The 25,241-nt window shown below is 33.1% G+C and overlaps 1 protein-coding gene across 2 annotated transcripts in view; it reads right to left on the reverse strand.

The window, feature by feature from the left end:
• Positions 1-25,241, reverse strand: part of Gabra2 (gamma-aminobutyric acid type A receptor subunit alpha2) — a 134,985-nt gene that overhangs the window by 67,585 nt on the left and 42,159 nt on the right. For both annotated transcript variants that reach the window (XM_071614789.1, XM_027937463.1), the window contains exon 3: positions 12,474-12,541. In XM_071614789.1, the coding sequence (XP_071470890.1) occupies positions 12,474-12,541 (68 nt within the window). The remainder of the gene's footprint in view (positions 1-12,473; positions 12,542-25,241) is intronic.

Consider the following 25,241-nt stretch of genomic DNA (forward strand, 5'->3'; position numbering starts at 1 on the left):
GAAGACAAATATCTAAGATTGGTGAATGACTGAAAAAAATGAGAATCACAATTCAGTAAATATTGGCAAAGATGTGCATCTTAAATTTGAATTCCCCTATATTTCAGTTATCACAGTCATTATAACAAGTATAAAAATAATATGAATTTATAATCAGATATTTGAATTGTTTTATATCACAAAATATTTTAGGAAAATGCTTAAAAATAAGAAAGCACATTTAAGTAAGTTAATTACAAAATATTATAAAAGTTGAGGTGAGATTTAAAATACTTTTTCTCAGTATTTGAAAGGAATATTCTTGAAGTTTTCTTAAAATTAACTTTAGTTTTCTATAAGTATATGCTAATACAATAATGACTTGATTTGTGCTTTACTAGAAAATTACCAAAAAGTACAACACAGCAAATTTTTTTTTATAAATGGAGATTCTAAAATAAATAAATAATAACATTAATTACGTAATTTGTAGTGGAATACACAGACAACTTAAGTATAAATTTAGTAAAAAACAATAACATCAAAAAAATAAGGACATATTTGCATACATTTCTCCTACAGAGTACATACAGGAGAAATAAGAATGATTAATGGATGAAAACAAGGAGTTGAAAGATCCATATTCAAGATTTGAAAATTTTCTTATAGGAAATTTAATACATCTTCTTCTTTGATAGATGTGGTCATAGATAAATGTAGTAAATTTCCTGTTTCCAATATCAGTAGGAGCACAACCCAAACAAGTATGCATTTTCAAGTCCAATGGTTTCACCACCAAAAAAAAAAAAAAAAAATCTACCTTTATACAATAAAGTCCTTCAGTATTGTTTCCATAATTTTTCCTGCAAACAAGCAGATCATTAAGTCTCTTTTTCATATCCTGGTAAATAAATATGATTTCAAGGACATATTTACTTAGTGCAGACAGCATATTCTTTAGTGCCTGTCTTCATTAATTAGAAGTCAATACATATAGACAATTTCTGAAGAATTATATCTACTCCCTAAAACACAACCAAATTGCAGGACTGATCTTGGAGTGATTCCTTATTTACTTAGATTTACTACATGTATTTAAAAGCACCAAAATGCATTTTATTATTCCCCTTTTGCTAATAAAGGCTAGTCTCCCCTGAGTAAATTCCAATCTGTGTGCTTCCTCTATAATGAAGAAAAATGTGGTTCATAAAGCAGGTATGCAGCAATTAAGTAAACAACACCCTTGGAATATACAAGAATAGTAAACCTCAAAGACTTCATTTGGCACTTAAAGGGAGCTAGACAACACATTTAGCATAGTATTAGTGTTGCAAAAATTGCAAAGAAGTGGGTCACTTAAGAACAACAGATCAGCAGAACGCCAATAAAACCAATTAGTACAAAATCATAAAGCCCTAATATTCAAAGAGGCTCACACAAACAGAAATCATGAAACAACACATTTACTACATATCTGGGCTTTCCCTATGAAATTAGTGGCCAGGCAAATTTCACTAGTAAATTAGAAATTGATACTAAAGATTCAGATTCTAATAGCATGTTACTAAAATATATTTAATAAAAGTATTCAAAATAATTAATTATTATATGCAATGTAGCAATTCACTTTGATTAATTTATGCTATTTAAAATTTATATCAACTTTATTAAACATGCAAAATTATTTCCACTTCACAGGCAAGAATTACAAAGCAATATTAATTTTTTTTAAAAAAGCCAAATTTAAACTTAAACCCTGTGCTTGCAAACATTAGGATCTTTTCACTATACTATATCAAAGAAACAACCTCTAAAGGCAGGACACAAAAGTAAAATTACCTTCCGTCATAGATAAATAAATGGATACTAATCATGGGTAATGAAAGATTACAGAAAGAATTAAACTGCAGGATTGAGACTGGAATTTTAGAATCCCTTAAAAGTATACTCTTCAATTAGTGGAATTGGAAAAACTGGATATTCACGTGCAATAAAAAAGAAATTGGACCTTTTTCTTCCATCATATGCAAAAATCAACACAAAATGGATTGAGGACCTCCAAAAAGTCCTGAAACTCTATTCCTAGAGGAAAATTAGAGGAAAAGCTTCTCAACATTGGTCTTGGCAATGATTTTTTTTTTCTTTTTTGTATACCAAATACTCATGTACCCGATTACCAATAACCTAGATAATGAAAGCAAAATTAAACAATTCAGACTACATCAAACTGAAACCTTTTTCACAGCAAAGGAAACAATCAACACAATGAAGACAGCCTATGAATTAGGAGAAACACAACTCAATAGCAAAAGTCAAACAAACGTTAAAAAAAAAAGTTAAAGTAACTGAATAGACACTTTTCCAAATATAACCTAAAATGGCCTAAAGGCATATAAAAAGCTGCTCATTACCACTATTCATCAGAAAATACATATTAAAACTACAAAGAGATAATAATCGCATATCTATTAAGATGGCTATTATAAAAAAGACAATAGGTAAATGTTGGCAAGGATATGGGTTAAAGGAAACACTTGCACACTGTGGGGAGAATGAAAATCATTGCAGCCATTGTGGAAAATAGTATGGAGGTTCCCAAAAAATAAAAATAAAAACAGACCTATCACATGTTCCAGCAATAATTCTGCTGGGAATCCACTGAAACAAATTCAGCACCTCAGAGAGACATTTGTACTCCATGTTCACTGCAGCATACAATAACCAAGACACGGAAATGACGTAAGTTTCCATTGATAAATGAATGAATAAAAAATTGTTTACATATATGTATGCATAAAATATAAAATTGTGTATATGTATATATATGTATGTGTATATACATGTGGAATACTGCCATTTGTGACAACCTGGATGAATCTGGAGGACACTACACTAAGTGAAATAAGCCACACTTGGAAAGAAAAGTAGTGCATGATCTCACCTATATGGGGAATCTTTATAAAAAGAAAAAAAAAAACTAGTACATGGAAACAGGAAATGAAACTGTAACTACAGGCAGAGAGAGAGAGAGGCTACAAGACAAAGGATAAAAAGTTGGAGATAAGTAGAATAAATAAGTTTAGAGATAGAAGGTAGTACATGAGGACTGTAGTTCTAATTTTTTGCTGTTATGAAGTTACATAAGAGAATAGATTTTAGGTGATCTTACTATGAAAGAAAGAAGGAAGGAAGGAAGGAAGAGAGAGATGGAAAGGTACAAAGTAACTATTTGAGTTATTATATATGTTAACTTTCTTGACTATAATAACTACTCCACCAGGTATAATTATACCAAAGCATCATGTTATACACATTAAATATATGCATTAATAAAAAACTTTTCATAATTAAAACTAAATTACATACAAGATCAAAGGATAAAATGCTAATAAATTAATTTATATGAAATTGATGCAAGAGCAGTCTCTTACATTAGGTAGATCAGGGCACCTGACCTTGAGCAGGTTATTTATTCTCTCCTTATGTCAACTGATTTATTTTTAAAAATGGTGAAAAAAAATAAAACCTACCTGCTAGGACTCTTATAAGGAAGAGATAAGGTAACATATGTAAAGGTTTTAGAAACAATTTGGACATCAAAGAAGGTAGCCTGAAATAAATCACCTTCAAATGATCCTCCTCCCTCCTCTCATATCTAACAAAAGTGTAGCACAACAAAATAGGGACATCCAACAGCTAATAGTCATAAAGTAGGGTGCAGGGCAGCAGTTGAGTAGGATGCCACAAGAGAACACCAACAGAGGACAAGGTAGCCGTGTTATGAATGACTACATAATGAGATCCCCCAGAGGAAACACAAGTGTGCCCTATGAAGGGACAGCATCTCTAAACCATTTATCTACAATACAAGTGGCCCTGATTGTTGAGAGAGATTTACTAACCAAACCAGATAAGTAAAGGGATATTTGACCCGTTTTTCTAATCTCCCTCATCCTTGCCTTGACTCTGGAGAACACAAAGAGGAAAGGAGGAGTAGATCACTGCCCAGCCCACATAGTACATCCCTCAGCTGTAAATCAGGCTGGGAAAAGGTGAGAAGGTGTACAGGACTGAAGGGAATGGTGCAGAGCATGCACTGGACTGGACACTTTATGAGCTGCAGAAAACACTAGGATATTGTCATGATGTGGGAAAGGTCATTCCAAATAACAGTGTGGTTAAACTTGGTCAAGTTGAATTTCTAAAGCCTTTGGAATAAAGTGCAAACACTTCCACTGTCTTCAAGGACCTACATGAACGTAACTCTCTAGCCCTATCTCAATCTCAATCTCTCTCTCTCTCTCTCTCTCTCTCTCTCTCTCTCTCTCGGCGATATAGCAATATGAGATGCACACTCACCGATCTCTGCTGGAATCACTCTTCTCTAATAGCTCCCTACTTCTGGCCAACTTCTACTCCACACTGAGAACAAGGGCCATGACAACCTTCCTCATTGGAGAACACATGAGGAAAGCCATCAGAAATTAAACATAGTAACAAGGACTCACAGCAACAATGTCCTTAGTGGGACACAGGGATAAAAGGCATCAGCAAACACAGTCAGCAGAAAAGCTTTCAGGTGTTTAATGGCAAATAGCCACTTGCATATAATACCCTAATTCTTCCATTCACAGGTATGAAATGTCATGTGTGTGTATGTGTGTGTGTGTGTGTGTGTGTTTGCATGCTGTGTCTTTGTAGTGTATTAAACTATTCACAGTAAGTTTTCATTTGGTTTAATAGTTATAGTTGAAGGATGTAAATATGTCCAAAAAAGCTGTGCAACAAGAAATTACCTGATAAAAAATCTGTTTTAAAGTTTTATTTGTTCATGTGTGAATGTCTTATAGGGGCAATTAGCTGAAACACCCTTAATATAATACAGGGACTCTGAGTATTTTTCTAGCCCCCTCTCCCACAATATTCCTGAGAGCATCCATGAACTTTTTTATATTTCATCAAACTTAGCAAACCCTTTCTGTTTGTCCTCCTCAGCTATCTATTTTTTTTTCCCTAGAAATCTTTGCAATGTCTAGATCTTCTGCCCACATTCCCTCAGCTACCATATTCATCCATATATGCTTCAATAAAGGACTTATCACACTGTTTTAAAATTAATGATTTTTCTTAGCTGTCGCCCACTGTACTAGGAACAATCTTAGGGCAAGTCCTGGTTATACTTAGATATTTCAGCTCCCAACACTGTGACTGTGTGTGTGTGTATGTGTGTGTGTATGTAAAGTCTTGTTGAAATAGACAAATATAGTCATGTCTTCTAGGAGACCAGATCTCAGGAAAACAAAAAAGACATGTAAAGATTTTTATAATTCAGTGTGCAACGTCATAAAAAGCAGAATCATTGTGAAGTGGAGCATTAGGAAAAGAAGGTTTGACTATTTGGAGTCACCTAAAAAAGACATTAGAGAAAATAAAATTTGAGCTTGGCCATGAATACAAAAAAGATCTCCAGTTGGTGAAGGAGGGAGGGAAGTACAACAGCAATGGGGAAAACACATACAAGGCCAGAGCTGTTAAGGATAATGGCCTGTTTGGAGAACAGTGAGAAGTTCAATGCAATCTTTAAAAATAAAAGCCTCATTGAGAGTTATAATGCCTTATAACTGTTGCCCTCTGTCTCCCCTCCTTTCCTCAACCATGCTGCTTAAAAATGCTGCCTCCACACTTTCTCCACTTCCTCACCTCCCACATGCCTCCACCCACTGCAATCTGGTTGCTTTTACCATCACCAGCAAACACCTCCTTGTTCTTAATCTATTGACACATTTAAACATTTTTCTTGGCTTTACCATAATATAGGACATGGTTATTTTCTCCCTGCTTTTGCAATGCTCTCCTGTATTGACATTCCCAAACCACACTTTCCTGGTGTTTCAGCAACCAAGATGAGATTGTTCCTCCTCCTGTGGAGGAACTATGAGATCTTAGCCTTTCCCCTGCCTGTCAACTATCTGTATGGAGTGATGTCTCCTGGACAATATATGAGAGTAAAATATAAAGTCCATTATTCACCCAAGAGACAGGCTCCAGACTTGCAACCCAGAAAAGAACAATTTCTGCAACTTTTATTTCCAGAAATCATAGTTGTTTTTCATGTAGTTTATGCAAAGTACAGGAAGGGTTTTAGGGAATTCTACTCTGTCCTTAGGAGACCAAGAGAGCTAAGAATGGATGCACTAAGTCTCCACAATCCTTTTTCCCCTAGAAAGATAATAAATAATGTTAGACTTTTTAACCCGCCTCTTTCCTGAAACTGTTACCCCACTTCCCAGGCAAGGTTTAACTGTGGGCAGATATTGCAGGTTCATGCATTATCAAATGAGCCATATGACCTTCAGTGTACAGAATCCAATTTTGGTAAAGAACTGTGATACAAGTATCGGACTAGTACTCATCATTGCATCTGATAAGGAATGAAGTATGGCGGTCTCTGACTTTTGTTAAGGATCAAAAGTGCAATCTAGTTCCATGAAGGAAGCCACACTTCATTTTGTGAGACTCTCACTATTTCTCTCTCATAGTGTCCTGTGCAATCTTTTAAATATTTTTTATGTTGTTTAAATACTGGCATTCTAGAGTATCTACAAAAGTACAGGGCCAATTCCACTCCAATCTCTTTCCTTCTATAATTTAATGTATACTTAAGTTTCAACAACCATCAAATGGCTTCCAACCATTTGAAAACCCTCTTCTGAACTCCAGATCGACTCTGCTACCTTGACACTCTAACTAAATAGATCTTAGTTCATTATGTCCAAGAACCCAAAAATCCATCCCCTAAGCAGCAAAGCAAAAGTAAACAAATATTTTACTTCTGTATCCCATGTCAATGTGAATGGCACCATCATCCGCCCAATCACTCATGCCCTCATTCTGTATTTCTACCAACCCTTGTAACCAAAAGATCACCAAGTTTTGTCAATAAACAACAGACAGATCTTTTAAATCATTTGGGGTCTTTATGTCTTCTGTTCCTCTACCCTGATCCAGTCCATAATTCTCTCTTATATGAACAACAACAACTTTCTGGCTTGTTTATACATTATGGGATTGCAGAAAATCTATACATGCCCTCAAGCTTCCACCTAATCCCCCAACGATCTTATACTAGATTTTTTCTTCACTTAAAATAAAGTCAATGCTTAAATGATTAAAATGCAGACTATCATGGCCACAATTTGCAATTATAAGTCCATAGATCTTATAATGATCCCAGAAACATCCAATTTAATACATACTTCAATGCAGGTGTATATAAATTACATTTTGAGACATATTTTTTAAATTTTCTAAAATTTGCTGAGTGAATGAATGTTCTTTAAGTCTAATTCCTAACCTTCCATAAATACTCATAACCATCCAGTAAGAGACTTCAATGTGCTAATTTTAAAATGGGTAAACATTATTACTTTACTTCTCACATACAGTGTTGGCCATGTTTGTAGCATGTTTCATTAAGTGATGACATTTACAAATGACAATCTCTGATAAAGTGTAACAGATGAATCCAGTGTCAATTTTCAACCAGATATTAACATCTAATAATTCTCCAACTCTCTATGATATTAACTACTGAACTATGCAACATCCCAATGGTTTCTGAGCATGCTAAGAGATAATTCTATGTTTACAGAGGAAGAAAAGTATTAACCTAGTGAATCAATATAATCAATAAACCAAAGACACACTTACTTGACTGCCTGTTTCTTAAGAGCTTAAAAATAAACCCTGGATCAGCAGTTTCAATATTTCTTTGCAGTTTCCACTGTTCATGCTCTAACCCTAACACTTAGCAACAGTCAACGATTTGGGCTGAGGTATAATAATTGCTTGCTGTACCAATTACTCCTGAAGAATATGCACATACAGTAAAAATAATCCCCAATATAGGAAAGTACATCCTATATAAAAACCAGAAGAGGCAAAAAAACAAAAAAAAGGAGTTAGTTAGAAATTGCTATAATGCAGACGCCTACTATAAACTTTGTCAGTTGTCAGCTACTAGTGCATTCCAACATTTAATTACCTTCTTACTCATGAATTTTTAAAATGTTAAAATAAAAGATTTTTAACTTAATTGCAGACACTGTAATTAGAATCTTTAATTATACTTTAGATCTACAACTTTCTTTGGACAATTACACTCCTTAATGATTCTGAAATATCCGTGTGTGTGTGTGTATGTGTGTGTGCGTGTGTGCGTGTGTGTTCCTTTGTTTCTTAATTCTTTTTGCTATGCTGCTTTTTCCTCTCAGGCTAATGCCACAACAAATTTGCATCACTGACCTGAACAGGAGAAGTTAGGGGTGTAGATTTTGCTACTGAACAGAAATAAAAGTGCACAGAAGTGAGAGTACACTGCACAGAAATAAGAATGTATCAACTAAGCAATTAGAAGTGAGCTTAAATGTATCCTTTTTTTTTTCTCATTAACAACTTGCTTCTATAAGACATTATTAGTTAGATATCTCCATATTCTCTCTCACTTGTAAGTAATAATACAGGTGTGATTTCACTTCCCATCAGGATCATATTTCTATTTAGATTGTCACAGGCAACAGTGTATACCGAACCAATTCAAACTTTTCCTTATTATTTATCTTACTTTCCTGAAAAAGTATAATCAAGATTAAAAGCAATTATTTTGGTCATAATGAAAATCATTTCTCTTTGTAAAATGTTTAAATCAAGCTCCATCTTCCTTAGTAGACTTACATTGCAAGTATGTGAGTGCAAGCCTGTATGTATGTGTGTTCCTTGTGTAAATATGTTTTTCCTCATTCATTTTCCCCAGTTTCAACTTTCTTCTCTAGATTTAGACAATATCAAATAGAAGCTATTAAATAACCAAATTATCTCCTGATCCTCACTCTGCATCCTCCCTACATCACACATAATTACATATAGTAATGATCCTGCATTGCCTCACAACTCCAAATCCACCCTCCTTTACCTTTCTTTGTGATACAGGAGTTGAATCTGTCAACATTACTCCCTTGCCAGCAGATGCAATGTCTGGCTTTGTCAACAGAAGGTTGCTGAAGGGTTATTCCATCATCATATCAAGGGAAGGGTGCTTCTCTTTCTAGTTCTCTTCTTGGGTCAGGTCCACTCTATTTGCACAATTGCAAAGAATTGGCATGCTTTGAGTTTTAGTCACTAGGCAAGGGTATTCCTAGAGACCAGATTCAACAGGTATGCTCACACTCTTCACCAACAGCAGCTGCACATTCCTGTTACTGTGGTACCTTCTGGACCAAATTCACTGGCCTTGGGGGAAACTGCCCTCTCCCAAGAACCTTGTTCAAACCTGATTCATGATGCTGCAACCCAGAGGTGGATGCTGCTTATGTATTTTGTAATTCTATATTGCTTCTTATTCATTTATTTTTACTTTTGTGGTTATAGGGATTGAACTCAGGGGCACTTTATCACTGAGTTACATTCCCAACACTTTTTAAATTTATTTTGAGATGTGGTCTCACTAAATTGCCCAGGGTGGGCTGGAACCTTGCAATTCTCCTCCCTCAGTGACACTAATTACTGGGATTAAGTGAATATGCCACCACACCTGGTTATTTCTTCTTTTATTGAGTCTCCTTTTAATCTTTTCACATTTAACCATCTGTTACTAGTTAATGATTCTTTATTTTGGATTTTCTCTGTTCAAATTCCTGTTGTAGATTCTATCCTCTACATGGGTCCTAATGATACAGTCCATACCCATTTGTGCTTTTGAGAGCATCTTGCTCCAAAACAATTATTGGTAAAACAGAGAAAACAAGGTGAACAAAGATGGAAACAAAGTAGGAAATCTGACATGACCAAAGAAATTTTACAGGAGTGTTTCACAGCAGATACAACTCTTGTATCACAAAGAAAGGGAAATGTATCATTAGGGGAAATGTCTAGGGCCTTCAAACCTTTTAAGAACTAGGTTGATTTTGAATATGTATTTCATTTTGAAGAATATTTCTTTATATAGGTACACACACACACATACACATACTGCTTGCGCTCCAAAATATGTATTCTAAGATATACAAAGAAAACTAAAAAAAATCAAAATAATTGTTTTATTTTAATGTTATCAACTGCCATTCCACTCAACTTAATTAATATATAATTAGGAGAGTGAGCATACTGAAATTCTTAATATATATATATATATATATATATATATATATATATATATATATATATATAAAACTCGAGCTATAAATCTTCAAATGTGTAATAGTGGTTCCAAAATAAGATCAAAACAAAGAAAGGTAGAGGATTAGTCTAATGCATTATCACTAATAGGGAAAAATGTTTCTATTCCTTTTGCCAAAAATATGTGATCTGAATTTTTCTAAAATCCTTAAATACCAAACATGTCTTGTTAGATGTGTATATGTTTATTTGTTTATATTTTAGGTAAAATTATTCACTTTGTGAATAAAAAATAATCAATGCAGTAACAGTTACCAGTAATATTCACAACACACACAAAAATCTACAACATTGTAAACTTAACTGGTATTTTATGATATTTTATCATCTGCCTTTCTGTTTTAGCTAACAATGAGACACCAAAATTAACCACATAAGTGTCATATTTATATAATATTCTGATAATTTTTCAATGTAGCGTTTGATAAAACTTTGAATCTTCACACTTGCTTCTACCTGGAGATTAGCTGTTTATTCTCACTGTATCTATCTTTAATACTTGGAAGCATTTATAAGATTAATTTATAGCCAACAAATAAAATTTGGAATACATGTGGTTGCTTAATATGTCTTTGTCATCATTCCAAGGTCCTATCCACTTAAACTGACCTATGGACAAGTGCAGATTAATATTTCAGGTCAGGGGCCAGATGTGTAGCTCAGTAGCAGAGCACTTGACAAGCATGAATTTTTTTTTTTTTTTAAAAAAAGGGAAAAAATTCCCAAGTCAAAATGTAAAATAGGGCAAGAGAGAGGGGAAGGTCATGTTGAACAGGGTTTTGTTGGTTTAGATTTTTTTCCCTGGTGTTTCAGAGGGTGCCTAAGACCCAGAATTGTGGTAAGAGGGTGTGTGGAGGAGCTTAAATTTTCACATTCTGAATTTGGAACAATTTTAAATACCTGACAGTGTTTGTTATCCTCCACCTCCTCAAAAGTGAGGATCACCAATATCTACCAATAGCACCTCACATTTCAGCCACAAAGCTCCATTTAAGAAAAGAATTGTGACATCAGATAGTGAGTGATTCTGATGGAAGAAGCAAATTTTTTAATGATAAAAGTGGCTTTTCTGCTCTCTAATGGAAAGGCAGGAATTTCTGATAAATTGACTAATAATATTTATGAGTATCTGCACAAAAGAAAACAAAAAGGAAAATCTTCCACTTTTTTTTCTTTATCTAGATGGAAAATACTCAAACTTGTCAACTTTCCCCCTCAGTTATCAGAGAGAAGGGAGAAATGACACAGTGGGTGATGGCTGGGTTAAAAAATGACAAGGGCATCTCCTTTCATTCTCATTCCCTGGATCATAAGGAAAATGGTCCCTAAAGAAGCACTGGGTTCCACAGTGAAGGATCCCAGAGGTGTGAATGAATTTATGAGCCACAAGCTTGCCAGGGAGGAAGCACAGAACAAGAGACAGGTACATCAGGGGAATGCAAAGGCAAGCAGGTGTCAGCCACAGGATGTAGCACGATCTAACAACAAGGTACCAACGAACAAAATATTATTTCAACAAAAATTCTATTAAATAGCACTATAGGTAACAGTAGAAATGGCAAACTGGTTATTGAAATTTCATCCATAATTGGTAAGTTATCTTGAGTGATCCCTAGTCCACCAGTTTCTAACACTCTAGACCAATGTCCCCCCTCCTATCAATTTTATTATAAAGAAAAATAAGTAAAGGCCAGTAACATAGACTCCAAGAATAGCAACTTCTAGTTTCTTCTAGATTGATTTACATGTGCCTACTATGTATGTAGATTGTATGACAGACACTCACCTAGCTCAGTGCCCGTTGGAAGTTTTTCTTGTATATCACTGACCATGATCACATCCTCTAAGAAGCAATTTTCTGTGAAGTTGTACAGACTCACAAAACTGCAAGCACTTGCCTTCATAGTAGAAAACTATTCTCAGTAATATGATTTTTTTAAAAGTAATTGTTTACCACACAGTATCTAGGTGGACAAACTTTGAAAATTATATATATATATATATATATATATATATATATAGAGAGAGAGAGAGAGAGAGAGAGAGAGAGAGAGAGAGCGCTAATCTGAACATTCAAGCTGATACTGTGCTCCATAGTACCAACAATTAATATCCTTATCTCTCTGTGTTTTGGGACAAACTACATGGACTTGGGACAAATATATAATTATATAATAATAAAACACTTTCTATCCTAAATTACCCGGCACTACCCACCATGTAAAGAAAAAAATACTATTTAATAAAAAAAAAAAACTCACCATATCTGTATCTGAGACAGGGCCAAAACTGGTCACGTAGATATTAGTGAAGACTTCAGTAATACTGTCTAATATAGGAAAAAGAGATTGAATACAGATTTTATATAGTGACAACAATAGCAGAGAGAAGGAGTCAAGTACAGCATGATATGGTTATAAAGACAGGTGATAAATTTAAGAATAACTACTTTTAAATTTCTCTTCAATTTTCACAACCAATAAAAAGCTATACCTAGAAGTAATCTGACATTCTTACTGAGAAAATATACCTAACTAGAACTTTCCTTTTTAAAATTATATTGCTCCGTATGAAGAGCTTCTTAGCAACCACTGAAGTAAATTAGTTAAAATAAATATACTAGTGGTACTGACAATAAAAAATGCTATTATTTGACATATTTCTAAATTTGATCTTTAAATATATCAACTGTCATTTCATGATGGTAAGATTTACACTTCGTAAATCATTATATTTTTTCCATAAAGCACAAAAACAAACTGTTAATCATAACAAACATAATTCATATTAATATAAAAAGCTGTATTATTCAGTAATATAAAATAAAAGCAAATAACTTTCATTAATCACAATGGATTACTTCCAAACAAGTTTACCATTAAATGTATTTAAGACTGCCTGAAATGCTATATTGAATTGCATTCAATTCTAAAATTATGTAACTTATTAACTGTAACAAAATTAACTGAATTGCTCAATTAATCAGATGATTTAGATCTTTGATTTTAAATAAAGCCAAGTAACAAAGGGAAAAGGTTCAAAGAGAGAATTTAAAACAAAAACCCTTTCAATTTTCTTGTATGAAGGAAAGCTACATCGTTCATTTCTACCATCAGAAACCAAATGTCTCATCTTCTGTTGAACTTGTAATTTCACGCAAACAATATTAGGAAATATTTTTCATATTGTACTGAAATCTATAGCCATTTAGAGACCAAATTTTATCTGTGATGTTGAGTTAAACAAAAATTTAAAAACTAAAATCAATTTTTAAAATACTTTGCTGACTACCTACCACATATTCTTCATAGGACTAGAAATATGACAATCTGCATGACAAAGCTATGTGACAGATTCTTGGTAATCATCTCTACCCATGTGTACAACGATGAACCCAAACGTTAACAAATGTGCCCAATGACCCACAGCTTAGTAGAGTAGAGAGAGCCAGGTTTTAGAACCCAGCAATCTGTCTCCTCAGTCCTCAGGCTAAACCAAAGCATTACAACACTGTCACGGATAAACACGAAACTAAATGTAGCTTCTTATTAACTACATATTTCTAACCATCACAATACCATCTGCCAAAAGTACCTAGTATGCCAATAAATCTGTTTATTTAACTTTATTTCATATACTATTTCAAGCCTAAATCTGTATTTGTGAAATTTTATTATAGAATCCCTTTAAAACACATATTTGTAAAGTTATTCTCAGCTACCACCTACCCCAAACACCTGCACAGAGTCAGTTTTCTGGGCACACAATGTGTGCTATCCTATAGAAACCCTGTCCAAAAGAGTACCAGGTTTGGTTTAATGGCCTGCTTTTGCTCTCTTCAAATTCTTTTTATTTTTTAACAAACCTCTCATGTTTTTATTTTGAATTGGACCTCACAAATTATGTTGCTAGTTCTGGACATAAATTATATATGAGATTAGAAAGAAATTATGAACATGAAGTTCAAAGTTGGGGTATTTTTATCTTTTTATGCCAAATCAATCAAGCTAGTGTGTTTATTCAGTAAACAATTGAATAAAACTTTAGTCATTACAGATATTAATTTTAAATGTTCCAGAGAAAAGAAATTAAAATGTTAAGGGAGTTTTCACCCTAAAATAATCAGCAGAATTATTTTCTTTAGTCTGAGTAGTAAAGTTAAAGGGGAGAGGCGATCAAAATTGTGTGGCTGTGCTGATACTAAGGATGTGAATAACATTCACTATGTGCCAAATGGAAAGCAAAGGGTGAGAGGGCATTGTCAATACCTAGTGGCCACCTTGAGGTGTCAGCTAAGAAGTGGAGAAAGAAATAAGATTAGCCTTGAAGATCTGAATAAGAGAAACATCTAAAGATGCAAAATATAGATACACAACATTAACTTAAAGAAAGAAATTATTCCAAAGTTTACTGACATCATACATACAGCTAAAAACATATCATTGGAAGGGATAGTCTCCCACCATCCAGGTTCAGAACTAGGAATATCAACAAGGCAATCACTGATCATGAATATCCTATAGCTGTCAGAGCCTGAGAAAGGAGAAATCTCACTACCAGGGGGTTTGTTTCAAAGTTTGTCTATTTCAAAGACAATCTGTGTCTGTTTCAAAGTTCAATCTTTGATTTTGATTTGGCTTTCGGCAAGAAAAGAAAGGGGAAGTAGTTAGAGATGACATCATATGAATTTATGCTATGTGTAGGTCTTGTGACACTCATTTGTCTGTCTGTAGTATTTTCTGGTTATGTTTTGTTTTCTCATGTTGATTTAGAATACAGTAGAATTGCACCACTAATATGTTACTATATTCTGATTTGTGGTACACATGTATGTAAAAAGTAAACAAAGAAACTCATCAGGTTAGCACCCTTGATGGTTCTGCCTTTTAGGAGCCAGGAGTTGCCCTCTTAAGCCCTGACCATTCTTGTACAGATCACACTAGGGCAGACCTGACTCAGAGCCTTTACACTGGCCATTATCTTTTCTTTGTAAATATTAGTTAATTGCTTCTCCATCTTTAATTCTCAATTTAAATGTTTTCTCATTAGAGCAGGGGTTCACTATCCTGCTATCCAATATAAGAATTCTAATCCCATTTTCTATCTTTGACACTCTATTTTTATAGAACTCTTTTGAACTTGCCAATATATTCATGCTTAAGTATATTTTTCACTTGATTTTTGTTTTGTGTTTGTCACATCTCCTCAAACAGGATCCATGGTCCCTATAGGACAGGTACTGTGTCATTTCCTTTTATCTTCATGTTACAAGTGCTTACTATATGGTTTGTCATGTATGAGGTGTTACATATTTGAATAAGCAAATCAATTTCCATTATAATTCTTGTAGAATATCTATCTTCTCCTAAAGTATTCCATGAACTTTGAAAATGGCCATGCATAATTGTCACTACTCATAAGGAAAAGACAATTATTTGTGAAGGCACAGCCCCAAACTTTTCATTGACAAAGGCAGGTTGAAAATTTAGGTAATAGATTCCCAGTGAAATAACAAGACAAAAATTTGATTCTAATCAATTTTGGCATAACCTTACCATTTGATGAAGATGGTTGCTGAATAAATCATATTATTGTCTGTACTTTTCTGAATGTCTGTGATATTTCACAGAAAAAAAAAGTCCCTGAAGGATATCCAAAATCAATATATGAATAATTTCAAGAAAGGTTCTAATTAATTCATGAAAAACTGTTCCTCACTGAGTAAGCCAGCATACAGTAACAAATAAAGCTTCTTTACAAAAGCCTCTGCAAAACTATGAAAGAACTAATATTTTTATTCCACAAGATTCACTTGAGCTAGACCTTTGGGGCTAAAAAGGAAGTGAGACAAAAATCTCTGCCTGTGAAGAATTCACAACATAAGAGGCAAAAATCATTAAAGAATAAAGTCCAGCAATATGTGCTATAACTAAGAAGACAGTATATAGATGCTCAGAGAAGCAGCTTGGAGGAAGACATCTAGGTAATTGTTAGCCTTTTGTGTTTTACAAGGGTGGTAAACATCCCCTGGGTCAATAAAGTGCCCAGAAGATATTCCAGGCTGGGAAGTCCCTATGAGCAAAGGTCAAGTCACACAAATAGCCATGTCTAGCTCATGAACATGGTTACCCTGGGCAGCAGAGGGAATGATCAGGTTAAAAAGAAAGGTAGAAGTTGTGTCAAAAAAAAAACAATGTGCCACAGTGATGAGAATATTGTCACTATCTTTGTGGAAATGTGATTCCCTGGGGGACTGTGAATTGGAGAGTATTGTATATGTTGTTGGAAATGCTACATTACATTTATTACAGTGGGCAAGCTGAATCAAAGGAAACTGAGGACAGTATATTCCTGTGTGGGAGGAATGTAACTATTAAGACAAAAGTAAAATAAAATAGGAAAAGATAAAATAAAAGGAAAACCTTGTTAGATATTAAAAGTGATAATATTGAAATAGACCATTTTGTTGAACTATTATGGAATTTGAGAGGCTGAAAATGAGCAATTTTAGTAGGACTTCCTGAGAATAAAACAAATGAAAGAGGGTTGGAAAGTGAATGGTTGATAAGGACAAGAAGAGAACAAGTAGAAAATATGCTTTTTAAAAGCTTGTCAAAAAAGATATTTGATGAACTCAACATAGTTGAACTGAATGGGCAGTGTAATATACAATGGCAATTGAATTTTCCAAACAAAAATTTATAACATTTGTTAAGAACAAAATCATGCCTTTCATAAATGATTCATGGACATTTGATACATGCATTTTCTTTGCACCAAGTCTCCTTTCTTTCCTTTCCCAAAACACATTTTTCCTTTATTTTCTCTAGATACCTATAATAGTATATACAATGTTAGAAATGAAATCATAAAAATATTTCTGAGAAATTCTGCATGCATCAAAAATAGCTGTTGATCTGTTGTTTTATCTAACGAGTAGCTCTGTTATTCTAGGAATGGAAAATACATTCTCTAGAAAAATCCTATCTCCTTCACTTCAATGACATGGTATCTAGTAGAACTATAATATAAATCATATGCAATTGAATGAAATAGTTTCTAAGCACAAAATCATCTGCATATTAGAAGAAAGAAAATGAACTTCTTTACTTGACATTAAATTTTAGTATGTTAACCAATCTTCAATAATTATGTGAATTAGTAAGAAAAAGGGAAAGCTTTCATTTATTGTTTTTTGTGGGTTTTTTTTAGATTTATGTTCACAGGAATACATTTAGTATAGCACTTCCCAAAATAAGCTAACCACATAGATGGGAAGGAAACTATCTGAGTCTCCAAATCCCCATATGTGATCTGAGATGTCCACGTGTGGTCCCTATGTATGCATTTGATATTGAAAATGTAGCATAGTGTTCTTTATTCACAGTATTAATCCTTAGAATTTTCCTTGGATGAATTCTGAAACTATAACTTTCTATGGCTAACCTCTCTCACTCCTGTCTCTAACCTTTAGTCTTATTTTCTTAGAGAGTCTAAGAGGTTCTGGCAATGTGGCTCAGTGATAGAGCACTTACCCAGCATGCACAAGGCCCTGGGTTTGATCTCCATCATCATCCAAAAAAAAAAAAAAATAGTAGATCTAAATAGCTACTGAGAAGTGAGAAGAAGGTTGAAACTTGTCTACTGATTGAAAGATATTGAAGTTATAATATTACAATCAATGCTAAGATGGAATGAGAATTTTCTTTTTTTTACCACTGGAAAGGCTAACCAGTTTTGTTGTTTCTATTGACTCATCACGGTTGGATGTACAGTTTTCAACACAATTGAATATAGCCATGGTTTCTTGTTATTGCTGTTTTAACCTCTTCAATGAGGTCCAACCTTTTCCTTGTACTTTAAAATGTAAAAAATTTATTAATTATGTTTACTATTTGCTGTTTATAGCTACTAATATTGTATACACAAGGCAGATGTGGTCACTTAAATCAAATTTGAATTAATTAAAATTAAATAAAATTTAAAAATCAGTTCCTAGCTCTCACTATCCACATTTAATCCATATATAGTTCCAGCTACCATATTGGAAAGCTCAATTGGATATATTTACTACTGTAGAAAATTCCATAAGATAGTATTAGTTTATATTCTCCCACTAAAAGCCAAGTTACATGAAGGCAGAGTTTTTTTTTTGTTTTGTTTTTTTGTTTTTTTTTTTTTTGCTCAGGAAAGCAAAACCACAGCACAAAATGATCCTTGACATTGTGTATGTTCTTAGCAAATCCTTGTTGAATACATCAGTAAATAAATTTTACTCTGAGTTCACAGTTATTTAAAGTAGACATAGCCACTGCTACAAATAAATTATGCAAAAATCAAATGAATAAACACTGCATACATAGTATATGCTACAAGAGCACATTACAAATGAAAACTCCTCTCAGAGACACTTTCTTCACAGGACACCAAAATCTATTGATTTTATTCTAACCTTACTGGTTGCTCCTATGAATCATTCACTCCTGTCCCTTCAACCTGTTAATATTAGAATGTCACAAATCTCAGGTTTCGGTCTTTATTTACCTTCACCTCTTTTATGATTTATTTCACTTACTCAAGAACTCTTAATTTTCTAGTTTCAGTATGGAATTTTCTTCTGAAATCTGGACATCTATACCCAATTGTCTTCTAAAATCTCCACATGGCTGTCTATTACACTTTCCAAACTCATCAAGTCTCAAAAAAAAAAAAAAAAAACACTAAGTTTTCTCCTTGAAATCAAATGCATTTCTATCTTCCCCACTTTGGTGGTTATTCTACCCCTCCTACTGCAGATTTTAGTTTTATCTACAAACTTTGTTTTTTCTTTTCAAAAGTAAATCTACATAATATTAAATTCACCCTTTTAAAATGTATATTCAGGGAATTTTAGCATATCACAAAGTTGTGCAATATCATTATTATCTAAATTTAGAACCTTTGTATCACCAGAACAAACTGTATCCATTACTAGTCATTATTTATTCTTCTATCTCCCAGGGTCTGGCAACTACTAATTAAGTTTGTGTCTCTATGTATTTGTCTATTTTTTAAATTTCATTATAAATAGAATCCTTTTAATTCCTCATTTTAGAATTTTTTAATCATGAATGTATATTGGATTTTGTCTAATAATTTTTCTGCATCTAGTTAGATGACCATGAAATATTTACCCTTTATTCTGTTAACATGGTATGTTAAATCAATAGGTTTTCATGTGTAAAGAAACTCTGCAACCTGGAATCAATCCCATTTGATTTGGGGTATAATTTTTGCATGCCGCTAGATGTGATTTGGTAGTATTATTTGCCTTTAGTCATAAGAGATATTGATCAGCAGTTTATTGAGATTTGACTGCTAGTTGTAGTACAGGGATAAAATTGGACTAATGAAAAGAATTGGAAGTGTTCTCTCCACTTCTGTTTTTTAGAAAAGTTTGTAAAGGATCAATGTTAATTCTTCAAATATTTGGTTAAATTCATGAGTGAAGGCATCTGGGTGTTGCTTTGTGGGAAAATGTTTTGTCATTAATTCAATCTCAATAGATTCAATAGATTTGTGCAAATCTATTCAAGTTTTCTGTTTTGTTTTGTGTGTTTTTTTTTTTTTTTCAGCTAGCATTAGGAGTTTGTGTCTTTCTAAGAATTTGTCTTTATGTAGGTAATGAATTTGTTATCCTACAAATGCTCATAATTGTACTTACAGTAAGAGCAGTATTTATGCTCTTTGATTTAGTGACTTGAAGTCTTTTTTTTTCTTGGTAACTTAGCTAAAAGTCTGTCGGTTATGTTGATATTGTCAAAGAAACAAATTTTGATTTATTGGATTTTCCTATTGTTTTATACTTTCTATCTCATTGCTTTTCTTTCTAATATCTGTTATTTCTGTTTTCTCCTTGTCTAGGTTTTCCAGCATGACAAATTTTGATTCATGAATTGAGATGTTTCACTTTCTTTAATATAAGCATTTAGAACTATAAATTCCACTCCAGGCACTCCTATAGATATATCCGAAAAGTCTATGCAGTGACTTGATTTTCATTCATCCCAAGACATTTTGAAATTCTGCTTATGATTTATTACTTGAGTCACTGTTTCATTAGTATACTTTAAAAGTACACATATTTGTTAATTCCTAAAATTTCATTTTGTTTTTGATTTTTAACTTTAATCCTTTCTGATTAAAGAACATATATTTTAGGATTTTTAATATTAAACTTATGGACCTTGAGTTTGTATCTAATATATAATCTATCCTGGAGAATGTTCCATGGGTACTTGAAAAGAATATGTATTCTGATATCCTTGATGAAGTGGTCCATATTCCTATAAATCTATCAGGTTTATTTGATTTACAGTGTTTTTCAAGACCTATTTTCATATTGATTTTCTAGTTGTTTTATCACTAATAAATGTGTGTTATTGAAGATTTCAAAGGTTATTATTGAAACATCTATTTCTCAATATATTTTCTATTTTTTCTAACTTTATATGTCATTCCTTTTCTTTTTTGTTACATAGGTAATTTCTAGTATATCATTTTAATTCCATTTTTTTTTCTTTTACCATATTTTGTATCATTTCACTAATGAATGCCCTGGGAATTACAAAATGAAAACTTATTTTTAAATTGTCTAATTTGCCAAGCATGGTGGTGCATACCTGTAATTTAAGCAGCTTACAAGAAAGAGACAGAAAGATTACAATCAAGTTCAAAGCCAACATCAGCAACTCAGCAACTTAGTAAGATCCTATCTCAAAATAAAATACAAAAAGGGCTGGGGATGTAGCCCAATAGTAAAACACTCCTGGGTTAAATATCCAGTACCAAAAAAAATTAAATTAAATTAATACCAACTTATTAATAGTAAATAAAATTTGCCCCATTTACCATTCACTCCATACATCCCCTATTTATGCAATTTGTGTAATATAAATTATATCTTTATAATTTAATTTATTAAAATTATCAACACTATATATTTCTTTTTCTTTCTTTCTTTTTTTTTTTGTACTGGAGATTGAACTCAGGGGAACTCAATCACTGAGCCACATTCCCAGCTCTATTTTGTATTTTGTATTTTATTTAGAGGCAGGGCTCACTGAGTTGGTTAGCACCTCGCCTTTGCTGAGGCTGGCTTTAAGTTCCAGATCCTCCTTCTTCAGCATCCGGAGCCACTGGGATTATAGGTATGTGCCACCATGCTCTGCAGGACACTGTATATTTCTTAGTTTAGGTATCCAACTTTAGGTGAAATAGAAAAAAGTCACTGATAAAAAACATTTATACTATTATATAATTACATATAGGAGTACTTTTTATTATGTTATTTGGACTCAAGTTACTCTCTAGTGTTTTTATTTCAACCTAAATGACTGTCTTTAGTATTTCTTTAGGGCATAACTGCAGTGACAACATTTCTCATTTCTTTATCTAGGATCTCTTAATTTCTTCTTTATTCTTGAATGATAGTTTTTCTGGGTAAAAGATTGTTGGTTGATGTTTTCTTCAAGCAATATTAATATGTCCTTCTACTGTATTTTTTTCTAAATTTATATTTTCATATCCAGAATTTCTGTTTCTATTGAAATATATATATGTATGTATGTATGTACATATATATATATATGTGTGTGTGTGTGTGTATAAAATCTCTCTTTTTAGTAAGAAATGATTTTTATACTTTCATTTTATTCTTCAGACATTTTTCCCTTTCATTTTTTTTTTAGATTTAGAAAAGCTTATTAAAGTTATCTAGAAAGTTTCCTATGGACAGTTTGTATTGATTCATGTTTGTTTTTTATATAAAGCATAATTTTTTATATAAAGCATACAGGTATTTTATCCTGTTTTTGTTTTGTTTTGTTTTGTTTTTTGTTTGTTTGTTTGTTTTCCATGAATTATGTTTTTTGGTTAAAAACTTGAAACTTTAAATATTATAATATGATAACTCTAAAGATCAGAAATCTCTCATCCTCCAGGATGCATGTGTATTGCTGTTGCTTTTGGCTGCTACTGGTTTTTGTTGTTATTGTTGTTGGTTGGTTGGTTTGGGGTATTTTTTTGTTTAGTGACCTCAAAAGACTATTTCTGTAAAGACTATTTCTTGTTTATCCTTTGAAGCCATTGGAGTCTCTGTTCAAGTAGTTTAATGGCCAGGTCATGATAACAGAGATTTTCTTAAGTGACTTGAAACAATAAGTCTCCCAGCCTTTGTTAGAGGTTCTGGGTTGGGACTTGGTATAGGGGATCCTTTCAACACTCCAAAACATAGGGCACAGTTTATAACTCTGCCTTTGCCTTCCCCTCCTTCTGGCAGAGAGCCTCAAGACCACACCAAGTTGAAAGTTTAGGTCTTTCTTGGGTTTTCATAAGGTATGTGAAATAGCCTTGCACTTGATAGTGGATTTTTAGATTTTTAGAAATATGTTTGAGATTTTAAACACCCACTATTTATTATCATCTCAACCCCCAGTTTTTCCTTGTAACTTTTCTCCCCCAATTCTTGATAACCACAATTGGTGTCTTTATGTATACAGATGTGTCCCTACACAATTGCTGCTAACATCTTTTTTTTTTTTTTCTTTCTTTCTGAAAAACCATCCTGGGAAGAATGCTTTCCACATAGAGGGAGTCAATTTAGATAAAGGGAAGCTCCGTAAGAATGAACATTCTGGTCAACCAGTGGCAGTTGTTTAGGGATAAAGCTTTGGGGGAATCTCCAAATCCATTCTTTACCTTCCAGTGGTTCTTCTGCTGCTGCTTTTTACAATTAGAATAATTCCAAAACTGTTGTTTTTTAAGTCACATATGGAATCACAGAAAAGGGGATGGGGTGATGAATATTCAAATACCACAAAGATCAATGTACTTACTGACACCCAGCCAGTTTTCTCACAACTATTCCTTGAATTGTGCAAATCTCCTGTTCATTTCCAGAGTTTTGAGAAGGTTAATTGTATAATTTTGCTATTGCTTTTGTTCCTTTTATGTAGGAACAGATTTTTGCAGTCCTTTCTCTGCCACTTCACAAATGTCTTTCCACAGTCTCTTCTTAACTCATGAATCAGATTGTGCCACATATCTTCACAAAACCTTAGAATGGCTTTTCATCTCAGAGAAAAAGCTTTAGTGTTAGATTCTTGATCTACACAGCACCACATGATCATTTCTTCCTTTGCCATTGTTCTTTCTAGCCTCTGCCCCAGTGATGTGCTGGGTATTCAACAAGACATCCTCCTCTGTCAGGTATAGGTCTCAGTTACATATGAAGCTTAGTCTTTCCTCACTTATTTAAGTATGTTTGTGTTTGCTTACTCATTTAAACAAACATTGGTAGGGGGTCAACCACATGCAAGACACTTTCTAAACATTTAGTAAATACTATGTCATTTAAGTCCTTGTTCAGGAGTTACATTTTTGTTATTGTTGTTTTGCTTTGTTTTTTTTTTTTCTTTTCAACAAGCCCAAATTGTCATTTTAATTTAAGTTGTACCTTCATTGTGCCTCAATCATTTTGAATTTTCTTTATGTTGTTTCTCTTCATTCCCTTTTTCCATAGAAATGATAAATTCCAACACTCCTTATAATTTGTTTATATCTTATCCACATTGCTTACAATAAAAGCTCTAAGAAAGCAGAAACAGTTGTATCTATTTGGTTTACTGATATAGTTCTGGAACATAGTAGATTCTGAATGAATAAAAAAATCAGTCACTGGGGTTGATTCAGCTTGGTATAGGGAGGGTGGAATTGGGACTGGGTCCCTCCACCAATTATATATTTGTGATTTCAAAAAGATAAAGTATAAGGATCTAAAAAAAAAAGAGTGTGCAGATTGGTGGAGACACAAGAGAGAATACTGAATTTTTACCAGTAGAAAGGAAACTCTATATTCAAACATCCTGAAATGGAAAATTATTGGACTTTATAAAGGAATGAAATAAAATGCAGTAAGATAACTGAGTGATTAGGAAAATAGTACAATGTAGATTTAGAGAAACAAATGAGATTATGTGTGCTTCATAACTGAGCAATATGAGACAAGTAGATTCACCTATAAAGTATATCTATACCTACCTCACAGACTTGTTATGCAAATTAAATGAGTTAATTTATGAGATCACTTATAGAGACATATACAAATACAATAGTGTTTCCCATTTATTTACATCTGTATCTACTAAGGGAGCTATTGGTTCAAATAAATAATCATTGGACAAAATGCCTAACATCTATGCATGTATGTTTCTTCATCTCTAAAGCAAGAAAGACAACAATAACCTCATTGGATCCATTTGGAGATGAAGGCCTATAAGAAGTGTAAAACAGTGCTAGATAATGATGTTCCATAATGTTAGCTATTATTACAGTACTGTTATGATAGACTATAACTGGAGTCTGAGAAGAGGATGAATTAAATCAGAATACAGACCAAGAAGGAAAAAGAGCATACATTAACACTGAAAGAACTCATAAAAGAAAATGAACCAGGAAATTAAGCAAGAAAAGAAAATCCAGAGAGACAGTGGAACCAAAAGAAGAGAATACAGTGTCTCAGAGACCAGAGATAAGAGTGTTACCAAGGCAATTTACACTTCTACAAAGAAGGGAATACAGACAGAGGTGCTGACAAATCACACAATTTTGAGGGCCACATATTTGCTGAATTTAAAGATCTGGAAGGCATCCAGAGAATAAAATATGTGTGCAGAGGCCAATTTAGAGGGAAAGAAGGTAAGACAAAAGGAACAACTAGAATGATTTTAAAGAAATCTTTAGAAGTTCATGAAGAGGAAGAAGATTCTAGTAAAGGAGCAAGATGGGGGAAAAGAGACAGGTTTGTTGTTGCTGTTGTTGTTGTTGTTGTTTTTCTTGTTTCAGGAAGAACACAGTTGAGCATATGACAATATACACAGAGAGGACCTGGGCAGAAAGGGAGATGCTGAACATATAGGAGAGAGAAAAAATCAATGCTGAAAGAAAATTCATGAGTAAACACTCAGGATATTTATTAAAGAGAATTGAAA

Source organism: Marmota flaviventris, chromosome 7, assembly GCF_047511675.1.
Source record: "Marmota flaviventris isolate mMarFla1 chromosome 7, mMarFla1.hap1, whole genome shotgun sequence".
In the NCBI taxonomy this organism is placed as follows: domain Eukaryota; kingdom Metazoa; phylum Chordata; class Mammalia; order Rodentia; family Sciuridae; genus Marmota; species Marmota flaviventris.